The 20,382-nt window shown below is 36.6% G+C and overlaps 1 protein-coding gene across 3 annotated transcripts in view; it reads left to right on the forward strand.

The window, feature by feature from the left end:
* Positions 1-237: 237 nt before the first annotated feature.
* LOC131045312 (coatomer subunit zeta-1) overlaps positions 238-20,382 on the forward strand; it is a 155,119-nt gene continuing 134,974 nt past the window's right edge. The window contains exons 1-2 of one of the 3 annotated variants that reach the window (XM_057978883.2): positions 239-397; positions 8,636-8,722. In XM_057978883.2, coding sequence (XP_057834866.1) covers positions 8,675-8,722 — 48 coding nt within the window. In that variant the 5' untranslated portion in view covers positions 239-397; positions 8,636-8,674. Of the gene's footprint in view, positions 398-8,635; positions 8,723-20,382 lie in introns of all 3 variants that reach the window. The other 2 variants (XM_057978880.2, XM_057978881.2) reach the window with 2 other exon arrangements.

A 20,382-nucleotide genomic window follows, 5' to 3' on the forward strand; every position in this document is an offset into this window, starting at 1 on the left:
TTTACAATGTATTATTAATTTATAATACTTGATAATTGTTTACAAAAAGACACAATATTTAATTTTTTCTACTTGATAATTGTTTGCAAAATACAATATTCAATTACTATTACAAAATTATTTACAAAATACAATATTCAATTATTATTACAAATCTTAAACCACAAATACATACTTAAGGAGCACATGTTTTCTATACAAAACATTTTTTATCTTCCCCAAAACATGGTCCTTCGCCGGTAAAGGCCTTATATATGCAAGTTCTTCGTAGTGTCAAAAAGATTATACATAATTCCGTGATAGGTAGTGTTTCTAATTTGGCCAGTATTTATTGAATTATTTGATACTTTCTTTTTCGTAAGATTTTGTAGGGGCGGCAACCATGGGCAATGTTGAGGTAATGATTCAAAATTTTCATTTTTCATATTTCATATTTCATCATGTTCTATTAGTATTGATATACGAATTTATGAGTCAGGCTGCTCAATTACGACAAAGATTAAAAAAAGATTTGGTTGTAAGATGATTCTGGAGTTTTGCAATTCAAAACTGGGGTTTTGTGAATGCAATAATGTAGAATGAAATGTGGATAGCTTTGTGCGTACCTTTTTGTGACGTTTCAGTGAGATTATGCCTTTCGAAGCCGTGACCAATCTGCTTTTGAATGAAAACAGTCGGGTTTGTGCCTAAGATAATTCGGTATCAATAATATCCAGCTTTTATAACGGTATAAATCATTTGAAACTTAGGGAAGGGACGGAAAAACTGCTCTTAAATTCCCATCTTTAGAATAGTGGATGTACAGTTCCAATAAGGTATCATGTACGCGAAGATTTGTTACAGTGAGATTTTGAATTGACTATTGTTTTCTCGCAGTAATTGTTTCCATTGGTATAAGCAATGCATTAGATTCAAAGGAGTAACCTTTGACTGTTCGGAGCTGATGGATTCAGGGTAATATTAGTTTAAATTATCCGAGGCTCAGTGAAGACATTTTCGTTTTGGCTTGAAACATTTCATCAATTGGAATAATTATTGTCAGATTTGTATAATCCATTCATTGGATTCAAAGTTTTGATCCACCTATTTGGGGTTTTAATTACATAGCTTGTGATTTTGGGTGTTCTGTGCCAATGAATCCAGGTTCTGTAATAGTATAAATAAACTGAGGTTCATGGAAGGCAAATGGCTAAATTTGGACCCAAAATTCAGAACAATATAGAAGGCAAAGTCTACAAACAGTTCCCATTCAGGTTTTCCGGTTGTAAACGGCACATTCTATCCTTGTATTTCCTTTTCACCTTCCATGAATTGCTGTTATAACTGGGAGTCAAGTGTACATCCTTCAGTAATCTTATACATGACACGGGAACTGTGTGGAGAGAGGATTTGTATTATTAATTCGTATATGTGATCCAAGATTCATAAAATTTGAATCTTTCTTCTTCTAATAGGTTCTCGATCCCCTCACAATAAACTCCAAAGCTACCATATGTTAGTCTAAGCAGCTTTTGATCAAGCCCAACAAAATTGTAGTTGTATGATGTATTTAATTTAAAAAATAAAATATAGACGACATGAAGTAGTTTAATTTTTCATAAACTGTAAAATCTGCATGAGTGTAGCATGCAGTACACGTAAGGAATAAATTCTTTAGGATGTTTGTGTGATATTGTTTTTGGAGCTCTTCAAATGAAAGTCAAAGTAGGAAAAATTAAGAGCAGTTGTTGTGGTCCTTTTCTCTAAGTTGGCCCTCGAGAGAAACGTTTAATACATGTCTATTCGCATGTAATTGATTGTGATTGCTTGACATGTTGTTAATGAAGTAATGTGGTTGTCTTGGTACTTACAATGACATTGCTCTTTCAATTGTTTGTGAAATCGTAATTGTGTAGAAGACTGTAAATATTTGTGCCTATGGACCATTCTTGTTTGCTTCTATTATAAATAATCATAACCACTGTTTTTAAACTATGACAATCTTTGCAAAAGTCAGAGTCATCTGCTGAACCAGCAGTGGCAAGCTTTGCGATTCCAACTCATTTAAATGCTCTTAGAGAAACTATAAGAAAGTTTTATATATGTGTTAGTAAACAGAAACTTAACTTTGTTAGCGTTTTAATTTGCATCTTTCAGTGTGACACAACACAAAATAGATTTGCAATAAGACTGCTATTCACATTAGAAGGGGAAACGTCTTGCAAATTAAAAACTAACCTAGAATAGGACATTGTGTACTTGAGGGGTGATTTCATGTTCATGTTGAATTTTAATGTATGTATTTTTGGATTTACCTAATGCAAAAAGGCTAATATGCCCTTTCACTTAAGGCAAACAATTTTTTATATTTATTGATTGGAAAGAAATCCTACAACTAGATGCTCGCCTTGTTCAGTTGAGATTGGACAATTCAAGAACACAAGGATTTAATAGGTTTTAAACTTTTACATGACAACATAAATGCTTTGGTACGTTTAATTGAAGGAATTGGTTCAAAGGCATGATTTCCAACTTCAAATAGGTCTGCAGTACAAAGCTTGCAAATTTGGTAGAAGTAATTTAATCTACTTTAGCACATATGAGAAAATCATTTAATAGTAATTAAGAGCAAGATAGGCTTAATGAATTCTTTTGAATGAATAACAAATTCTAGATTGATAATAATGCTAAATAGCAATTTCAGCAATATATAGGCATGAGGATCACTATTCCCTTGATTTATTTCTCTGAGTGCAAGAAGACACTTATTTATATTGTTTACAAACAATTGCATGTGCAAGTTTTACTACGACTGCTTGCATCATGTGCAAGTTTTACTACAAATTATCTCATCCGCTAATTCTAAAATTAGAATCATGTGATTTTTAGTTGAACTGGCAATTAGAATATTATAGTTATCCCTTTAAAGCTATTCTCTCTTGCACGATGAGGTAGATGATCTAAAACTAGCCGGTTTTGAGCTATAATAGCATGGGTACTTGTGCTAAAAATGGAGACTGCTAAACCAAAAATAGCATATCCTGAATTTGTTCATCTCTTTGAAAATGGTGGTGGCTATAAATAGTGTGAGCTAAAAATAGATGTCATGCCCCCGAGTTGATACCCAAAATCAACAACCTACATTCCTTGATCAGCAGTCCCAATCGAAGAAATTGTCTTACTACAGTAAGACTTCACAACTTCTTGTTCCTAACTTTGACCTGAGCAAGAGCGGCAGATTGTGATTATCATGGGTGAGCAGATTGTATGGAATGAAGACTTCTGTTTATCAAATCACAAATGCTTATACGGGTCATTCCTCTACCTTTTTGGACAGCAGTCACATACTTAGTAAGAACGATTTGTTAATGCCCAATTAATATTAATAAGGAATTGTTGGTTGGCATAAGACAAAAACAATGGGTCATGAAGGTTAAGGCAACCGATAGATGAACGATTAGCTATGAAGGGCAGCAGTTAATCAAGGAAGGGTCGTGTCTCCTACAAAAAGATTGGAACACAAGGAAGAGGCATGATTTCTCATCACCAAGGGAGATATACAAATAACCTTTCCAGCATCCAAGAAGATTATCGAATAGATTCAGACTGATATTTTATAAGATATCAATATTCAGCAAGTTTGATTGGCTATAACAGTTTGGTGTGAGTTCTCTATGTATAACAGGATAAGTGCTGTGACAATATACTTATATTTTTGCATATTTACTAATAATAATAATGTACTGCTGTTATGATTGCTCATACATACCACAGTAAATATTAAACTGATTAATGATTATCTGCAGTAAATTGATTATGTGTAGAATGTATTCCCTGAATGTTTCCAGCCATGACAAAGGGAGTGAGGATTGCAAGAGGGGTACGGTGATGGGGCACTCTCCTAGGTACGCCACCTCAAGGTGGGGATTAGATAGTCCCATGAGGCCAAGGAGGTACAAAGGGTACTCCCTTTGGGCTTTAGGAGAGATGGGCTTCCGGGGCACCCTGTTGTAATCTCACCCCTCTATCATGGCGAACCAGCACAAGAAGTCCAATCATAGGGAGGGAAATGGTTGGCAAGATGATGGGGAATAGAAAGTGGACACCTCATTGGGTATATGGATGGCATGGGCCACATGAGGCCAAGAGGGATGGTATATCTGCTCTTGAGCCTAGGGTAGAGGATCCGAGACACCCCATTGAAATCACTTTCTTCCATGCTCCCCTATGGTTGAGCCTTCCAAATATATTTAGATGCTTAATAATTGAAATAATGATTCAGCCATGGGTTTAATAATGTTTAATTATGATGATCTGCTTACTGATATTATTGTTGTAAACGATTTCTAATCTGTTTGCATTATTTCAATTAGGTGAAAGGTATTTTCTAACCCCACTTGTTTATTTGGAAATTGAGAATTAAGGCAAATTTAGGGCATTTCCAATTAGGGGACATTACGATTGGTATTAGAGCATGATTCGGCTAGCCTGAGGGATAAAACAGTTAATGCTTAGCCAAAGAGCTTTGAGAGCCCTAGAGAGAGAGAAAAAGAAGATTGTCATAAACAATAACAACAACAAAGATCACCCAAGGAGTGAGCAAATGGAACAAGAATTCAGAGCCTTCATGGAACAAGCATCCCAAGCCTTACAAAATCTGAGTGCCACCATGAATTCTCTTAGATCACACCAAGGAAATGGGAGGGAAACTACCCCAAGCCAATCTGAAAATGACAGCACATCAAGATCTACCCCTAGGATAACTCGACCTCCCTTCTTAACAAGGCAAAGGGTCGACAAGAGGAAGAGGAAATGGATGCACAAAATCCTGATCGAGTTCATCTTGCTGAAGCATATGCAAGATTTGATTCAGAAGTTAAGAGAAGTATCCCTTTTACAGCATATTGTGAGGCTAGAACTAGGAATACACAAAGAAGACAAAGAAACCAAACCAATAGGGTCTTGCAGCACAAGGTAGGCAAATCAACTCCCCAATTTTGATGGATCAAGCAAGATCATAGCCGAAGCATGGATCCAAAAGCTTGATACATACCTATCTCTTAACCCAATGGTAGAAGAGAATGCCATTAAGTTTGCCATACTACACTTAGAGGGAGTTGCCCATGAATGGTGGTACTATGGATTAGTCACCCAAAACCACCAAAACATAAAAACCTATGATGCCTTTACTGAAAAACTAATTGAGAGATTCGATCATAAGCACCCTGAGGAATACTTCAAAGAGTTAACAAAGATTAAGCAAGAAGGGTCCATTGAAGATTACGTGGCTGAGTTTCAAAGACTATCTGTCATGGTAATCGAAATAACGGAAAGAAGGCTCATTCTTAAAGCCACTAGACTTGACTCCATCCAAGCAAAGGAAAAGGATCACTCCAAGACTATCTGTCATGGTAATCGAAATAACGGAAAGAAGGCTCATTCTTAAAGCCACTAGACTTGACTCCATCCAAGCGAAGGAAAAGGATCACCCCAAGAGGATGAAATAAAAAGATAAGCACTTCTATGGGAAGGAGGGATGCAAGAGACCATACCTTTCTTACAATGATGAAGATGATCTAACGAAGAAGGGTCTTTGCTTTGATTGCAAGAAAAAATGGGAAATGACACTTGTAGACAAGATGAAAGCCAAGAAGAAAAGTTGTGTTTTAAATGCAAAAATGAATGGAAAACGGGACATTTGTGTAGCCGAAATGACCTTATGAGAAAAAACTTGTGTTTTAACTGTGTTATCCCTAATTTTAAACTTTCATTTTGCCCTCATTGAAAGGCTGACTCTCGATTTCCCCCTTTGTTAGCTGAGTTGCATGTTTTTGAGCCTGGCCACCATGGTTCTAAAGTTCTAACAACCGTCGACTTCCCAAGCGTCTAAGATAGACAAGTGTCGTCGGTCGTAAACAACATTGATATCTGCATAGTCGGACGGTCAAAGCATTTCCGAACCTTGGCACAAGTTCTTTTAGTTCTAAGTATTTCCGATCGCCCGACCATCCTTGAATGCCCGCCTCTTTATGTTAGTTGCCTTGAGATGTTTTCGAAATTTGCTTCTCACTTGACTGCATTAAATGCGTCTCGCCACCCAAGTTGATGTCGTCTGGCTTGGTAATTCTTTGGGTCTCGTGCAAAGGTTTAAGAGCTTTTGCAGCCTTTCGACTACATGAAAATTTTCCATTTTCCAAGATGTAATCTGCTCGAAGATATGGGAGGTACATCTCCTTAATGACAAATTAGGTGGCTAAAGCATGCAAAGCTATTGACGTGATTTTTGAAGGAAGGTGGTATTATTTTTCGTAGCCGGAAATTAATGAGCTGATGGTCTTGTACATAAGTGAAAGATGGCAAATTTCCAAATTCATTCTTTCTTTAGGGATTAGCCAGAAAGACGACAAGTTGGCACGCTAGCGTATTTATTGGGGAAGTGGAAATTTTAGAATTTCAATCATTTCCATCTCAGAATCTCTCAAGCCGACATTCAATATGGATTATTCCCCTGTCTTAAAACAATATGGTACTTCCTCATGAAGATCAACTTCCCATAGCCCAACCTGATTTGAATTGGATCCAAAGAGAGCAGGAAGACATTGTTGCTCAATTGAACAGAGGGCCAATTATGCTAAATACAGAAAAATAACTTCCTTTTTGGATTGAGAAGAAAGATGAGCCGAAGTCCAAAATCAGCTTTTCAGAGAGAAATTGTTGCAGCTAGAGTTTTTGCACCCGAGGCAAATTAAACCAGTGCTTAGCCAAGTCGATGTGGTCCATAATGGTCCTTCCAGGTGAAGGTTTTGCTCCCGTACTTCATCCCGACCCGATATTGATTGAAGACCCCACAGGAAGATATCCTTTTTGGATTGACTTTCCTAGCTTGGAAATGCAAAGGGAGCTATGCAAAATACATGAGGATTATCTTTGTGTTCAAGGAAGAGAAGGCAAAGGCCAAAATGCATGAGGCCCAGCTCCAATTGTCAATCTTGGTAGATTGGAAACCTACACCTCCCATTAATTGATGAGTCTCAACCTTTAGACTTATAATTAGGTGGCATAGGTTGGGCTCTTAGGGGCCGCTTTTTTTTTTAATGTTTGGGTAACTTTTTAGCTCTCTTATTGGAACGGTCGTTTTCAAAGACCATTATTTTTAAAGAAACAATTATGAACTGTGGTTTATTTATGTCCGTTAGTATGCCGAGAAAAAGGAGGAGAATTTTGTTTTGTTTTGCTAAAAAAAAGACTCCTTGACAGTTTTTCTTTTGAATGGATGCAAAGTTGGAATGTGAATGCAATTTCATGAATGATAAACGCTGAGTTACGATTGGTGAAGTGTGTTATTCTTCTTATGTTGAAACACTATGCATCTGGATTTCCTTTCATGTAATCTGTTGGATAAAAGCTAGAATTTGTATGAACACATTACTGTGAAATGTAGCTTTGAATGAATCGAATGGTAATGTTTTGGTTCTATAAATCTTAATAGGGTAGAATCTTTGTATTCTATTCGATTATGTACTTGCTAAAAAAAATCTTTTCCCTTTTCCTTTTAAGAGTTTTCTGGTTAAAAAGCTTTGCCTTTCCCACTTTCCGGTAAAAAGCATACCCAATTTAGAGAAAATCAAATTACATCTTATGAGGGAGCTGTACCTCCAAAATTTAGAGGAAAATTGCTAATTTTAATACTAATTTCTCCAACTTTTAGTTTTCGATTTGTCTTTCCTTTGGGCACAGTGAGTCATTTCCAGAATTATTTTCTAAGGACAAACCCGTTAACCAATAAAGTGTAAGGAAGATTAGGAACTGGACATATATGTAGAAGAAAGAGGAGCCAAACCCTCAACATTGAAGCAACATCTAATCAAGTGACAAGAAATGATGATGAAGGCAGGCCAAAAAAATAATAAAATAGGAGGGGGGGACTTTGGCTCCCATCTCAAGGGAATAATAAAATCACACCTTTAGGATCCAAGGTGTGATTAAGGGCAAAAAAGTAACAGCCCTTGTAGATAGTGGGGCTACCCAAAATTTTATAGATGAGCACTTAGCTGCAAGATTGAAGTTAGTAACGGAAGGCTTTAAGGAATTTAAGGTGGCTTTAGTGGATGGATTCACTACAATGCACAAAGAATATCTCCCAACTTAACATCACTTTGGGAAAACATCTAGTCAAGGACAAGTTCTACATTTTAATAGCCATCCTTGCTGCCCCCTAATAAATTGCATATAACAAATTTGCACTAGAAACACATTCCCTGTCTCATATTGTTCTTGTAGATGTGTTTTTTGTGACATTTCAAACACATAATAGAATAAAGGTGGTTGAACAACCCACCCAGATTTAGTGTAAGATGTTAGTGGAGTTGTTATAAGAGTTATATAACTCATATATTTGTAATAAGTATCATTGAAAAAGGTATGGAATAAAATATAATATCATTATGTGTGCAGAATTTTTTATGTAGATTCAATAATTTTTGCTCATTTTTCTCACATGGTATCAGGGTTGGGCGTCCAAAAATTTATTTCACTATTTGTTTAGTAAAATTGCAATATCTTGCTCAATATTGAATGAAAATTATAAATTCTAAATTTTCTGGAAAGCTAATGAACAATAGAACAAAACCCATAATTTTTTTGATTATATATGTAGTATTTAGTGAGCAGTTTGCTGTAGAAGAAGAGCAACAAAATGATGGACTTGATTTTCTTCTCAGTGGATAATTCGTTTGAAAACTCTGTAAGTTTTATGTGTTTTCTTTGGCAGTGAAAGATTATTACTTTGCTATGAGTAAAAAAAAAATCATTTTAGAGTTGAGGAATAAGGGGAAATAAGAAATATTTGAGAACATTTGAATTTTAAATCTTTTATTTTTGGTTGACTTTTTGAAAATTTTATTGTAAAGGATGCATTCTCGGTTGAATTTGACATCCTATTATCTCATGAGTTTTACAAGTATGTTTGAAAGTCTTGTTTTTTTGAGCCCATCCATTTGGACTTTCAAAAGATTGGGTGAATAAAGTGTAGCATATCATAATGGAGGACGGAGGCATTGGAAGTTGGTGGTCAATCAATGACCTCTTGTCAGTCATCAACGACTGTGCCACACACATGATATGGTGACAAATGTACAATATGCAGTGTTTTTTTTTTCAGCTTTTTAGTATGGTGTGTGAATACTGAAAAATGATTGTATTGGACAGTAGATGACTGTAGAGGTCATCTGACTGCGGTGATCCTCTAACTGTCGTACTTCCTTGGAAGATGATCATTCAATGGATACATTCATTGGCAATGGTGATCATGTGCAACAAGATCTAGACATCAAGATCGAGACTGTAGTATGCAGCCTGATATGATTTGCTTTTCAGTGTTCTTGGTTGTGTGAATAAGTGGAAATTTCACATTGTGGGGGGAAATAATAACGAATGTTCCATTCCCATTTCGTGCCAAAATGACTAAAGTCAAGGGCAACTTCCAGTGGCAATGGCGGTTGTCTATGCTGTTTGAGATCAAGTGGCAGTGATCGAGAACAGTGACTACAATTAAGAACATTGTGTTCTTATGGAATGTAATGTGAAACCTTTTTTAGTATAGGTTTCTCAGATTTGTGATATGTATGTTGATTTCTATATAACTTCCCTGATGTACAAGCATAGTGGCGAACAAAAGCACTAGAGTAAGTTAGTTCATGGATCTTGAGAGGGTTTGTGGGAGGATCTATAAAACCACACGAGGTGAACAGCTGATGGGTTCTTGTTCACGTCATGGTTTGCGATAAGCCTGTTTAAAATCATTGAAGGAGAGAGACTTTCTTTTGTATCAAGGTCATGAGCCACGAGAATGGGCATGCCACAGGGGGTGAGCATACTATAGAGGAGTGTGTGAATATTTTTCTACCTTGTTCGCACTAAGGGGGGGAATATTAGGAAATATGAGTTAGTGCTCCATGTATGTGGGTGAATAATAATTATGTGAGTAATTATTATCATGTAAATGTTAGTATTTAGTAATATTATTGTTATATTAACAATAATATATATTACGGTTTGGAGTTGTTTTAACAACTCATATGATTTGAGTTGTGTATTATTACGTGAGTAACAATCACAACTAAATAGGCATTTGTGGAGATAATCTCCTTGAATATAGGAGTAGACTCTTCTATATATGTAAATAAATCATATTATATGGAGTGTGAATAACATATTATATTATTGCAAGCATAATAATGTAAGTGAGTTGGTTATACAACTCATGTAGAGATTTAGGAGTGAGAATAGGAGGGAGAGAATAAAGGTGGTTGAACAACCCACCTAGATTTAGTGTGAGATATTAGTGTTGTTATAGGAGTTATATAACTCATATTATATATTTGTAATTTGTAACATTGAAAAAGGCATGGAATAAAAGATAATATTATTATGTGTGTAGAAATTTTTATTTAGCTTCAATAATTTTTGCCCATTTTTATCACAATAATAAAGTATTGAATACTTTATCCTCTCTCGAACAAAATCTTCCCAAATGCTAAGCTAAGTGATCACTTGAGATGACTCCAAGGCTTATACTGTTGGGTCTTGACGTGTGGATAGTGTCAATGGTTGATGTGATTGCTGGTAATCCAAGGGGACTTACGTAGTTGTTCTTAGGAGATGATCACAAAAGCAAGAAAGTGCCCTATGAGTCTAATTCCGAATGATTTTCAATTATGTGCTTTGCTTACTACTACTAATGACTTATGGAAATTTTTTGAAAAGGGATAGGGTTTGAGTGGAATCCTAATTTAATCTTAAAATGTAAAAGACAATGGATGATTTTAGTGAAACTCAACCATACTTTGTTTCGCAATGCAAATGAACAACTAGGCAAAGCTGGTGCGATCTTCCAAGGAAAGCGAATAATGTTCAAATCACCACCAACAATCATTAATACCATCAAAGGAATGCGTATCAATGAGTGAGTAGCAATTGAAGTTAAGCTTATTTTTAGAGTTTAGACTAACCATACACTACAACTTATAATCAACACATTGTAAATGGTATGAACATAAGAGTTTCACAACAAATCATATACAATGACTTCCATTTAGCTAAAATACTTAAGCAAATTTATGAGATTTGATAAGATAGAAAACCATGCAAATACTCCAAGATAGTATATAAAATCACCAAGCTTCAATGTCTTATATTAATCTGGCAGCACTAAAGCAACAATTCTCCAAAATCTCTCATGAGGTACAAATGAAATGAGATAGCTTATATAGAGCTCTTATTACAAATGAAGGGCCAACATTGATCCAAAATCAATGGCCAAGATCAAACCACCTATTGACGTGTTTTTTTGACAGCGTTGAACACAGAAGAAAGTCACCAACGGTCACCTTACCCTCTCTTGATCAAAATTAGTCGGTATGCTAAGATTGCACAATGTTCAAATGGCTAATTCCAAGGTTCGTCCAGTGCGTGGATGTGACTCGGTTGGCTGATGTGATTGCTGGTAATCCAAGGGGCCTTACGTTTGCATCATTTTTTCACTTCTTAGTTGTGGCTGGAACTCCTCCATCGGATATGGCAATTCTGCGATGTTGTTGCTTCGAACAGACTAAAATGAACTGAAAGTAAAGGGGACAGGGTTAGAAGGATCTAAATCTACTCCAAAGGGCAGTGATACCAACAGCTAATGCTTCGGTGGACAAATTCCAAATAAACCAAGCTCTGCTCGCCAAATTTAACTACAACTCTGCAAGAACCGGTGCAATCTTCTGGGGATGCTAGAGGATTTTCAAATTGAGAAAGTGCATTTGAATACCCAAAAACGGCGCAATCCAAATAACCATCCACAATCGAACTTAGCACAAATTTAGGGGGTTCAGGCTAACTTTACACTGCAACTTACAATCAGCAAGATGCAAAAAGTATGAATCATCGAAATTCATCAAACACCATTACATTCTCCATTGAAATCAAAGCACTATACTACTTCTACCTCTAAGTGAGGAAGGTGAAACCATGCAAGCTTTGATAAAATAACTTAAGTGGACACCATCAAAGAACAATTAATTCAAAAGTACCCAAAATAGCATCCATTGGACATTAAATGAACCACTTCTTTCAAATTTGCCCAACATGCGTTGAATATTTATCCATGCAAAAATCACCCCATTATGTCATAAATGCTCCATCATTTCCACATGCGGCGGTTGCATGCAAAAAGAATCTGCCATAAATTCAACATGTAATGACCGGGTCGCCATTTGGTCAAATATTCTGGCAATGAGTGCGCCACCATACTGCCATGCGTTCAATAGATCCTCGCCCTGCAAGTGGACCCTGTCGTCGTATATCCGCTCCTGCACATCTCGAATTGTTGGAGAGAGAAAATTTGATTTAGGAAGAATTTTCTTGAAGTCTCTTCAACTTTCCTTGCTTGAAGAAGGTTTTTCATCAATTCTGCACATTTCCTATTTTTTAGGAAAATTTCCAAATTAGGGTTCCACGGTCCAGGAGAGAGAAAATTCTCCTACGAATCCAAATCTGTAAATTTTTTGAAATTTGGATGTGATTTGATGCCCGAGAATGGATTTTTAAAAACTTTTCCTGGGGGGAATTTCTTGTTTAGTTCATCCCTGACTCCTTCCTTGTCAAGAAATTGTTTTTCCACCTTCAATTCATCCCGGCGTGGAATTCATGTTGTGAAGGAATTCTCCTTTGAAAAGAAATTTGTTCCTTACCCTTGAGGAAGGAAATTCTTCATGCCTTAGACAAATTTTCAATTTTCAAGCTTAAGCATGGAATTCACCATGTTTTGGAATTTGATCATTTTCCATGCCTCCAAGCACCCCTCCATTTGGCGCTTTCCATTAGTCTAGGGCGCTATTTCCATGTGCAGAGGAATTCACACTTTGTTTGGAATCTTCCATCACTTCCTTGTTTTGGCACCTTCACCATGCCTTGGGTGGAATTTCACCGTGGAGGAGGAATTTCATCAAATGCTGAATCCTCCATGACCCCTCTATTTTGGTGCCCTCCATAGGATTTGGGCAGAATTTTGCACTGCAGGAGGAATTTCATCAAATGCTGAATCCTCCATGACCCCTCCATTTTGGCGCCCTGCTGAGTGTTTGGGCGGAATTTCATTGTGGAGGAGGAATTTCATCAAATGCTGAATCCTCCATGACCCCTCCATAGGATTTGGGCGGAATTTTGCACTACAGGAGGAATTTCATGCTTTCTACCAATTCAGGACATGTATATATATGAAATATAACATTTAAGTTATATTTCATATATATTGTCAGGATGTTTGAGAGTGGTTTCAGATCCCCAGGAATTATAATGCAAATTCTGGATTTTGGAATATCTTTCAAATTTTCAGACAGTGAAATTTCAGGCCATTTTTCGGATCAGGATGACATTGGTGGATTGATGTGAATTTCCGAACTCGGATGATTTTGCATGCTTTCTTCTTCTGGAATAGGAGTTCCAAACTTAACCATTTTTTTGATCCAACTTGTCTGCCTTCTGACTCTTCCGGATTTAGAAATGATCTTCAGGAACGTTTAGTCTTCATCGTCTTCAGGGATGAATCTGCCAAAATAGATTTTCCCAAATAGTAAGTGTTTCAAAATGTTAGGGTTTGGACAAAATAGGTCAAGAAAGCACTTACTAAAAATAGTAAGTTTTATTTTTGGCAAAATTAGACCAATTCGGGAGGCAGTGAAACTTACTAAAAATAGTAAGTGCTCAATATTCGCTCAAATTTTACTGGGAGGTTCCTTGAAGGGTCCTGATTCCAGTTCTAAGTTCAGTTTTTTTCAAAACCCTAAAAGAAACCCCTAAAATCTAGGACTAAAGGCAGAAACCCTAAAATTGACAAAACGAGCCCTAGACTTGTCCAAAATCACTCAAACGAAAGGCAGACTTGATCAATTTGACCCCTGAACACTTGCAAAGCAAAAAGACTAGAGATATCGTTGCGAAAAGACCCAAAAAAAACAAAGCCAAAAGACTGAAGGGGCCTAAAAAGAAGGGGGTCCCCATTTGCAATGGGGCGATTTGTGAAAAGGTCACAACACCACCTAAGCTCTAATTAGGGTTTACAGAAAAACCATTTAATATTATGCAATGAAATAGAATATTCCCTTCATCACAAATCACAAAGAGCGAGAGCCAATAAGAAAATTAGATGACACCTAATCATCTAACAAACTATCTTCTAGAATCTGGTTTCCCTTATCTCTTTTGTTGGTTCGATATGCAATGAACTTAGTCATGATGAATTTGAGCTCTTCTGTGGCGACACTTGGCAAGGCATCAAGCTACAAGTCTATCACATCCAACTCATTGGTGCATGCTTCGAAAGTCTTCTCCCACTTCACCTGCCTCCTTTGAAGATGATTCATGAAGATCATGAACAAAAGGATCTTATTCAACTAGCTTTCCTGGATACTCCAACCTCTGAAAATAGATGGCTTTCACTTTATATTTCAATTCTTCCAAATTCAAACCATCATCTTCACTTTTTTCTTGATCCATTAGTTCCTCTAAAGATGCAAGGATCTTGGATTGTATCCCCTTGATGGATCCTTCTATCTTTTCGCATTCTCCTTTCACTTTGTCAAGTGTTGCCTTTGCCATCATTAAGGAACTATACCAACGGTGGAAATCATAGATATTTCCTTCCTCAATTACACCTTCTTGTATCAATGTTTGCGCAAGAATCCCTTTCAATATCCTGAGACGAGGAATTGTCATGTCTTGTGCCATCAAAAAATCTTCCCATTGGTTTTCCATACTTTGGATTCTTTGTTTGAACAATGCTATCTCATCATACATCCGTACCAACCCTTGTAGAAACTCTTCTGCTTGCCTTGAGATGTTTTCTATCCACTTTGTCATTTATTGATTTGAATTTCTCATGGCCTCAAGGCTTTCAAATGACTCCTATGGAATGGAAGGAGGTGGGACAAATGTTTCATCCTCTTGTCTCACCGGTTTTGTTAACCCTTGTATGGACTCTTTCAATCTCATATTTTTTGCTTCCAAATTATCTTTCTTTTCTTTTGTCCTATTAAGTCTTTTTTGAATTGTCGTGATGGTGTCATTCAACTCTTGGAATTCTTGCTCCTTCGTTTTTGGTCCAAGATCAAGTGTTCTAATCTCATAATCCATTGGAGTGATTTCCTCTCGTGGTTTATCAACCTTGGGAACTGCCACTTGTAAAGTGTGTGATCCTGAGTTGTCTCTTGAGAGAATTTCTTTGCCTTCTTTTGTTCTTTAGCTTTATCAGTTCTTGCAAATAAATCGTCTATGTCTTCGATGGGTTGAACTTCCTAAACTACCTTCTTACTCATTCTCTCCTTTAACCAATCAGGAACTGTATACAACTCCATTCCATCTTCTAATCGGCTATCCTCATCGATTCCTTTCAAGGTCGAAATGATGACTTCACCTTGTTCTTCATTTGTATTTAGGCTAGTATTTCCCAAATCTTGTATCATAACTGTTTCGTCTACCTCAGGATGATTCCCAATTGGTGATGTCCGTGTAGAACACTTACTACTAAGAGGGGGGGGGGGAGGTGAATCAGTAGTAGACTTAGAGCTTTAATACCTTTAATTCAAAACTTGTATAAATTTTAAACTGAAAGATATAGCAAACTGAAACTGAAAGAGATGCAATCATAGAAACACTCAACACAAGGTTTTTACGGGGAAACCCAGTGTGGGAAAACCACGGTGAGAAATGCTGCTAGGATCTACCGTCCTAACCCAGCCTCACAATTTAAATGCTTTACAATATTTAAGGGCTCCAACCCTAAGGAGTCACCAAACCCATCTTTCTTTGAGCACCAACTCAATCCAACTAAGGGCACCAACTCTCAGTTCTTATCTGAGCACCAACTCTACAATCTGAATGACAACTCAAATATGATCTCAGGTCAATTACAAATTGAACAATAACTAAAGTTCTTATACTGTATTCAAAATATTCCTAGTGTTATTGTTTCAATCTGAACATTAAGCATTAAAACCTCTCTGCATTGAACTACACAGAAAATAAATGTTGATCAAGAATATCTCTGTATTTTAAATAAATCTGCACAAAGAGTATATTGACTCTGGATATAATCTGTACTGAATGATATTCTGTGTTCAATCTGTCACAAATCTGAATGCTGTAAACAAAAATCTTCAACGCACCAACACTTTGTTAAACCAAACAACTATATCAGTTTCACATTGAGAAATATCAGAATGATACAATAATTTCAGATGCCTGAAAAAAAATGAACCTGTTATACCATTGGTTTTAACAGAACTCTCCTCAATCTGCCGTCATGTTTTGCTCTTTAATCTGAGTGCCAAGTTCCAATACTCATTGCTGTTGTCAGAGTGTTTTCACTGTATTTTTCTTGTCATAGAAGTGTCAAACTGTATCTATCTTGTGATCAGAATGTCTTTGCTTTTTCTCTTTGGCTCACACAAAAATAATACCCTTCATCGAACCCAAAAGTCACTTATTTATGTTTCCACACAACACATATAAGTATCGGTTCAAGCTGTTATCTGTTCTGGTATAGTTATAACTGATTTGTAATTAGTTGACAACTGTCAACTAACTGGTATAGTTATAACTAATTTGTGATTAGTTGACAACTGTCAACTGACAATTAAGAATTGATTTCTTCCAAAACAATTTCCTTTTTAACTTCTATTGAACAAAAGAGAAGGCTTATAATAAAACAATTAAGTTACTGTGATAACCACCATCAAATTGTTTGTTCACAAACATAATCGGGTTAATCAACCTTTAACTAAAACCTGATAGGAACAATATGGTTATAAAGCCTCTCTTTATAATCTCTGTCAATGACGGCTTGAGAGAATTTTAACATAAAAATAATATCACTGCAAACTGGAAATATAACTGGGAACATCAAAACCAAATAGCAGATCGAACGTGCTGTGCAGATCCAATCACGATACAATGCCCAGGTATGAAAGCGTATACTATGCATATCCAAAAACAAGACAACCATTATGAATACCTGTATTTCAATCTTCATTCTGTTTCAGAATTATGACAGTATATCAGAATATACTTACTAATCTGGTTTTTTGTGTATTTGTGACATTGATGACAACAAACTGTAACAGTCCGATCTTGAGTGGGTGTTTGTTGCCCTATTCCATGTTCTCCTCGCAAGTTGTTCTCTTCTACGGAGGATTGATTCATTTTCACTCCCTAACCGAGGAAGTACTTGTAACTGGTTGGGTAGTGCTTGTTCTTGATTTCTTTTGTCAAGATGCCACACTAGCAACTTCTTTTCCCTCATTTCTCCCATCTTGAGGACTCTAGGTTATATACTTTCTTTTCCTGGAGACTTGAACCTCTCCCTTGCTATTTATTTCTTCATTGCTTTTCATTGCCTCATCTTCTTCATCCATCTTGCTATAAGTAAGCGATACCCCTTGATTTCTTAACTTGTTGATATGCTGATCAATCCACCACCTTGAATTATCTAGCACATCCTTCATCAATGTGTTTATATCCATAAGCTCAGGTTGTGACCAGCTTGGTGCTAAGATAGGTTTGTCCTTTTCTCGCTCATATTGGGGCAATACATGTTCTCCATTATCCTTTACTTGAGCAGGAACTGGAAAAATATTGCATCTTTTGATGAAGTCAACTGATATCTTGGACCACATCTTCCTCCTAACTGTGAATTCATCTGTGAGGGTTGCCCAATATTTCTCTATGTCAATTCTATGTTTGTCTCTCTTCCCTTCAATGGTATGCAACATATGATGAGGATCAAAGCACGATCCTTGCTTGTATATGGCAGGTTGATAGAATTCCAATTCCATATTAGCTGTCTCGGCTACTTGAGCTGAATAATATGTTTCCACCATCTTGCCTATTGAAATAGGAAATGATACCCTAGGCCTATGCTCCTTTCTTTGAATGAAATCAAACTCAAATAGTTGCCTTACCACCTCAAGTAGCACCATCTTATCGGTTGGGTATCGTGGAAGCGTGTATGAATGGTATGAACACCCTTGGATTCTTATGTATGAGAAAGTGGGAAACTAGATGAACCATGAACCATACTTCTCCACTAATGCCATAGCTCCTTTTGACAATCTTTTGTGTGTTCCTCCTTGTAGTAGATGGGTGAGATGCATTTAAAATGCATTGTTGACTGTTCTATAGTGCTGTTTCTCATGCAATTGTAATTGGGGATAGCAATCATATACTTTGAGTTGACCTTTCTTAATTCCTACTTCACCCTTGCATATCAATCCCTTATACCTTGTGTGCCTGGCCAATGCGTATACACATAAGAACTCATGTAGAATGTTCTTGTTCTTTCCGATTCTCTCAACTGCATGTCTAGGTTGTTGCTAATCAGCTTAGCCCAATTTATCATCTTCAAACCTAGAGAAATCTCTTCTACATAGCAAAACATCCATGTTTCAAACATTGCTCCTTGTGGACTCCCCATGATTCTGTTTAGCATGACACTATATCACTGTACTCCTCCTTGAAATCAGTGCACACGAGTTTCATTGGTAGCTTGGATTGTGGCCTCTTCGGTCCTCTCATCCAATCCGAAGTAATGAGGCCATAACATCTTCTAGATGCCTTCTCAAAAAATGCTGATGATTCTTGCTTAGTCATGTTCACCATCCCATCATAACGAGGAATACCAAATGTCTCTCTAATTGTTTCTTCCAAGAGGAATGCAAGAACCATTCTGTTAGGTGCCACTATTGTCCTTGCTTGGGGATTATCATGCCTTGCGCATTCTACCATTAACTCACTGCAGTGAACTGCTGGTGGGAAATTGGCAGCTTGGTAAATTCCGTTCTTGACCATATTGTTTGCTAAGGTGGAGGGCATTTGATCTCGGGTACCAAACATCCTTCTTTTGAGTTTGACTAGATCCAATTGCTCCAAGTTGGTATCTCCAACTTTCCTCCATCTTGATGAAATTTGAGACTCCGAGAAGAAACCTCTAAGCGTGGTCTTCATTTAATCATTCCTTGCACCTCCTTTTGACATGTTCCTGTACGAAACTTGAAGTCAAAATATTGATTTGGAAATGAATAATGCTTAAGAAAATATTTCTAAGTTATCTATTCCAAAATTGTTTAAGTTCTGATTTGTTTTTTGCTCACAAATTTTAGATTTAACTCTTAAAATTCAGAATGAACATTTTGAATGACAATCCTAGGAATAAAATATGCATTATAATCTTGTAAAATTTGCAAAAAACTCCTCACGAATTAAGCATCCCATACTCAACAAAGTTCTGATCCTGAATTAGAATTCTGGAATTATGCCTCCTATACTTAGATTGTTCTTTTTCAACAAAAAAAGACGATTAGGCTTTTGATCTATGATCAACCTTCTTTAATTCCTTCCTTCCACTTATTTCTTTCCAACTTTGCCTATCAATTTGATCTTCAAATGCTTGAAAGTCTGATTAAATTTTCGATTTTGGTTGCTGGCTGAGTGCGATTTTGTTGTGTTCTTCCTTGGTGCAATTCTGATTGAGAGTTTGAATTTGTTTTGCAATGAGTAGCACACTTCCTTTGTCTTATAGGTATCGAATCGAGGAGTCGCACCCTTTGACTTCCAACAAGGCAGACTTTTGCCTTACAAAAAATGTTTTTTTGTTCGTAATTAAATTCGTGTTCCTTCACTCTTCAAGTTGACATTGTCAAAATTGTTTTTCTTTTGTTCTTTCAATAAAAATCGCCTTCCTTGTTATGCTTGCTAAGCCGGCCACTTCTACATTTGTGAAGGCATTTGATTCCTTATTCAAAGGGAGCGCTTAACTAAGAATTTCATTTTCTTTTACCTCTTGCGTTGTGTTTCCATGCTTGTGAAGGTTAACTTGCACCCTCTTCCTTGTTTGTGAAGGTAAATTCACACCCCCCTTTGACATTCGTCGAGGTTTAATTTAGCACAAGGCGATCTCCCACTTTAAAATTTGAAATTCGCTTCCTTGTTTAGGGAGCTTGATCCGCACCCTCTTTTTGCCTTGCTAAGTCAACTTATGTGATTAGGCATTAAGTGAGTGATCAACAGGTAAAGCTTGAATATGTTTCTCTTAAGGATCAGCTTGCAAATGTTTCTACTAAGCCCTTGCCCAAAGATACTTTTAAAAGGTTAAGACAACAGTTAGGAGTGGTTTCACTCTATCATTGAAGGGTTGTATTATTTAGGGGGATTATTCATTGTATTATTTTATGCCCCTGTTTAGTGTTTATAGATATGATTATGAATTTGTTTCAGTCTTTGGTTGATTGTAGATTGATATCAGTCATTGATGTCAAAGGGGGAGAAGTTATGGTTTTAGGAGGTTGCAGTTGGAGATAGTGTTGC

Source organism: Cryptomeria japonica, chromosome 3 (assembly GCF_030272615.1).
Source record: "Cryptomeria japonica chromosome 3, Sugi_1.0, whole genome shotgun sequence".
NCBI classification, from domain to species: domain Eukaryota; kingdom Viridiplantae; phylum Streptophyta; class Pinopsida; order Cupressales; family Cupressaceae; genus Cryptomeria; species Cryptomeria japonica.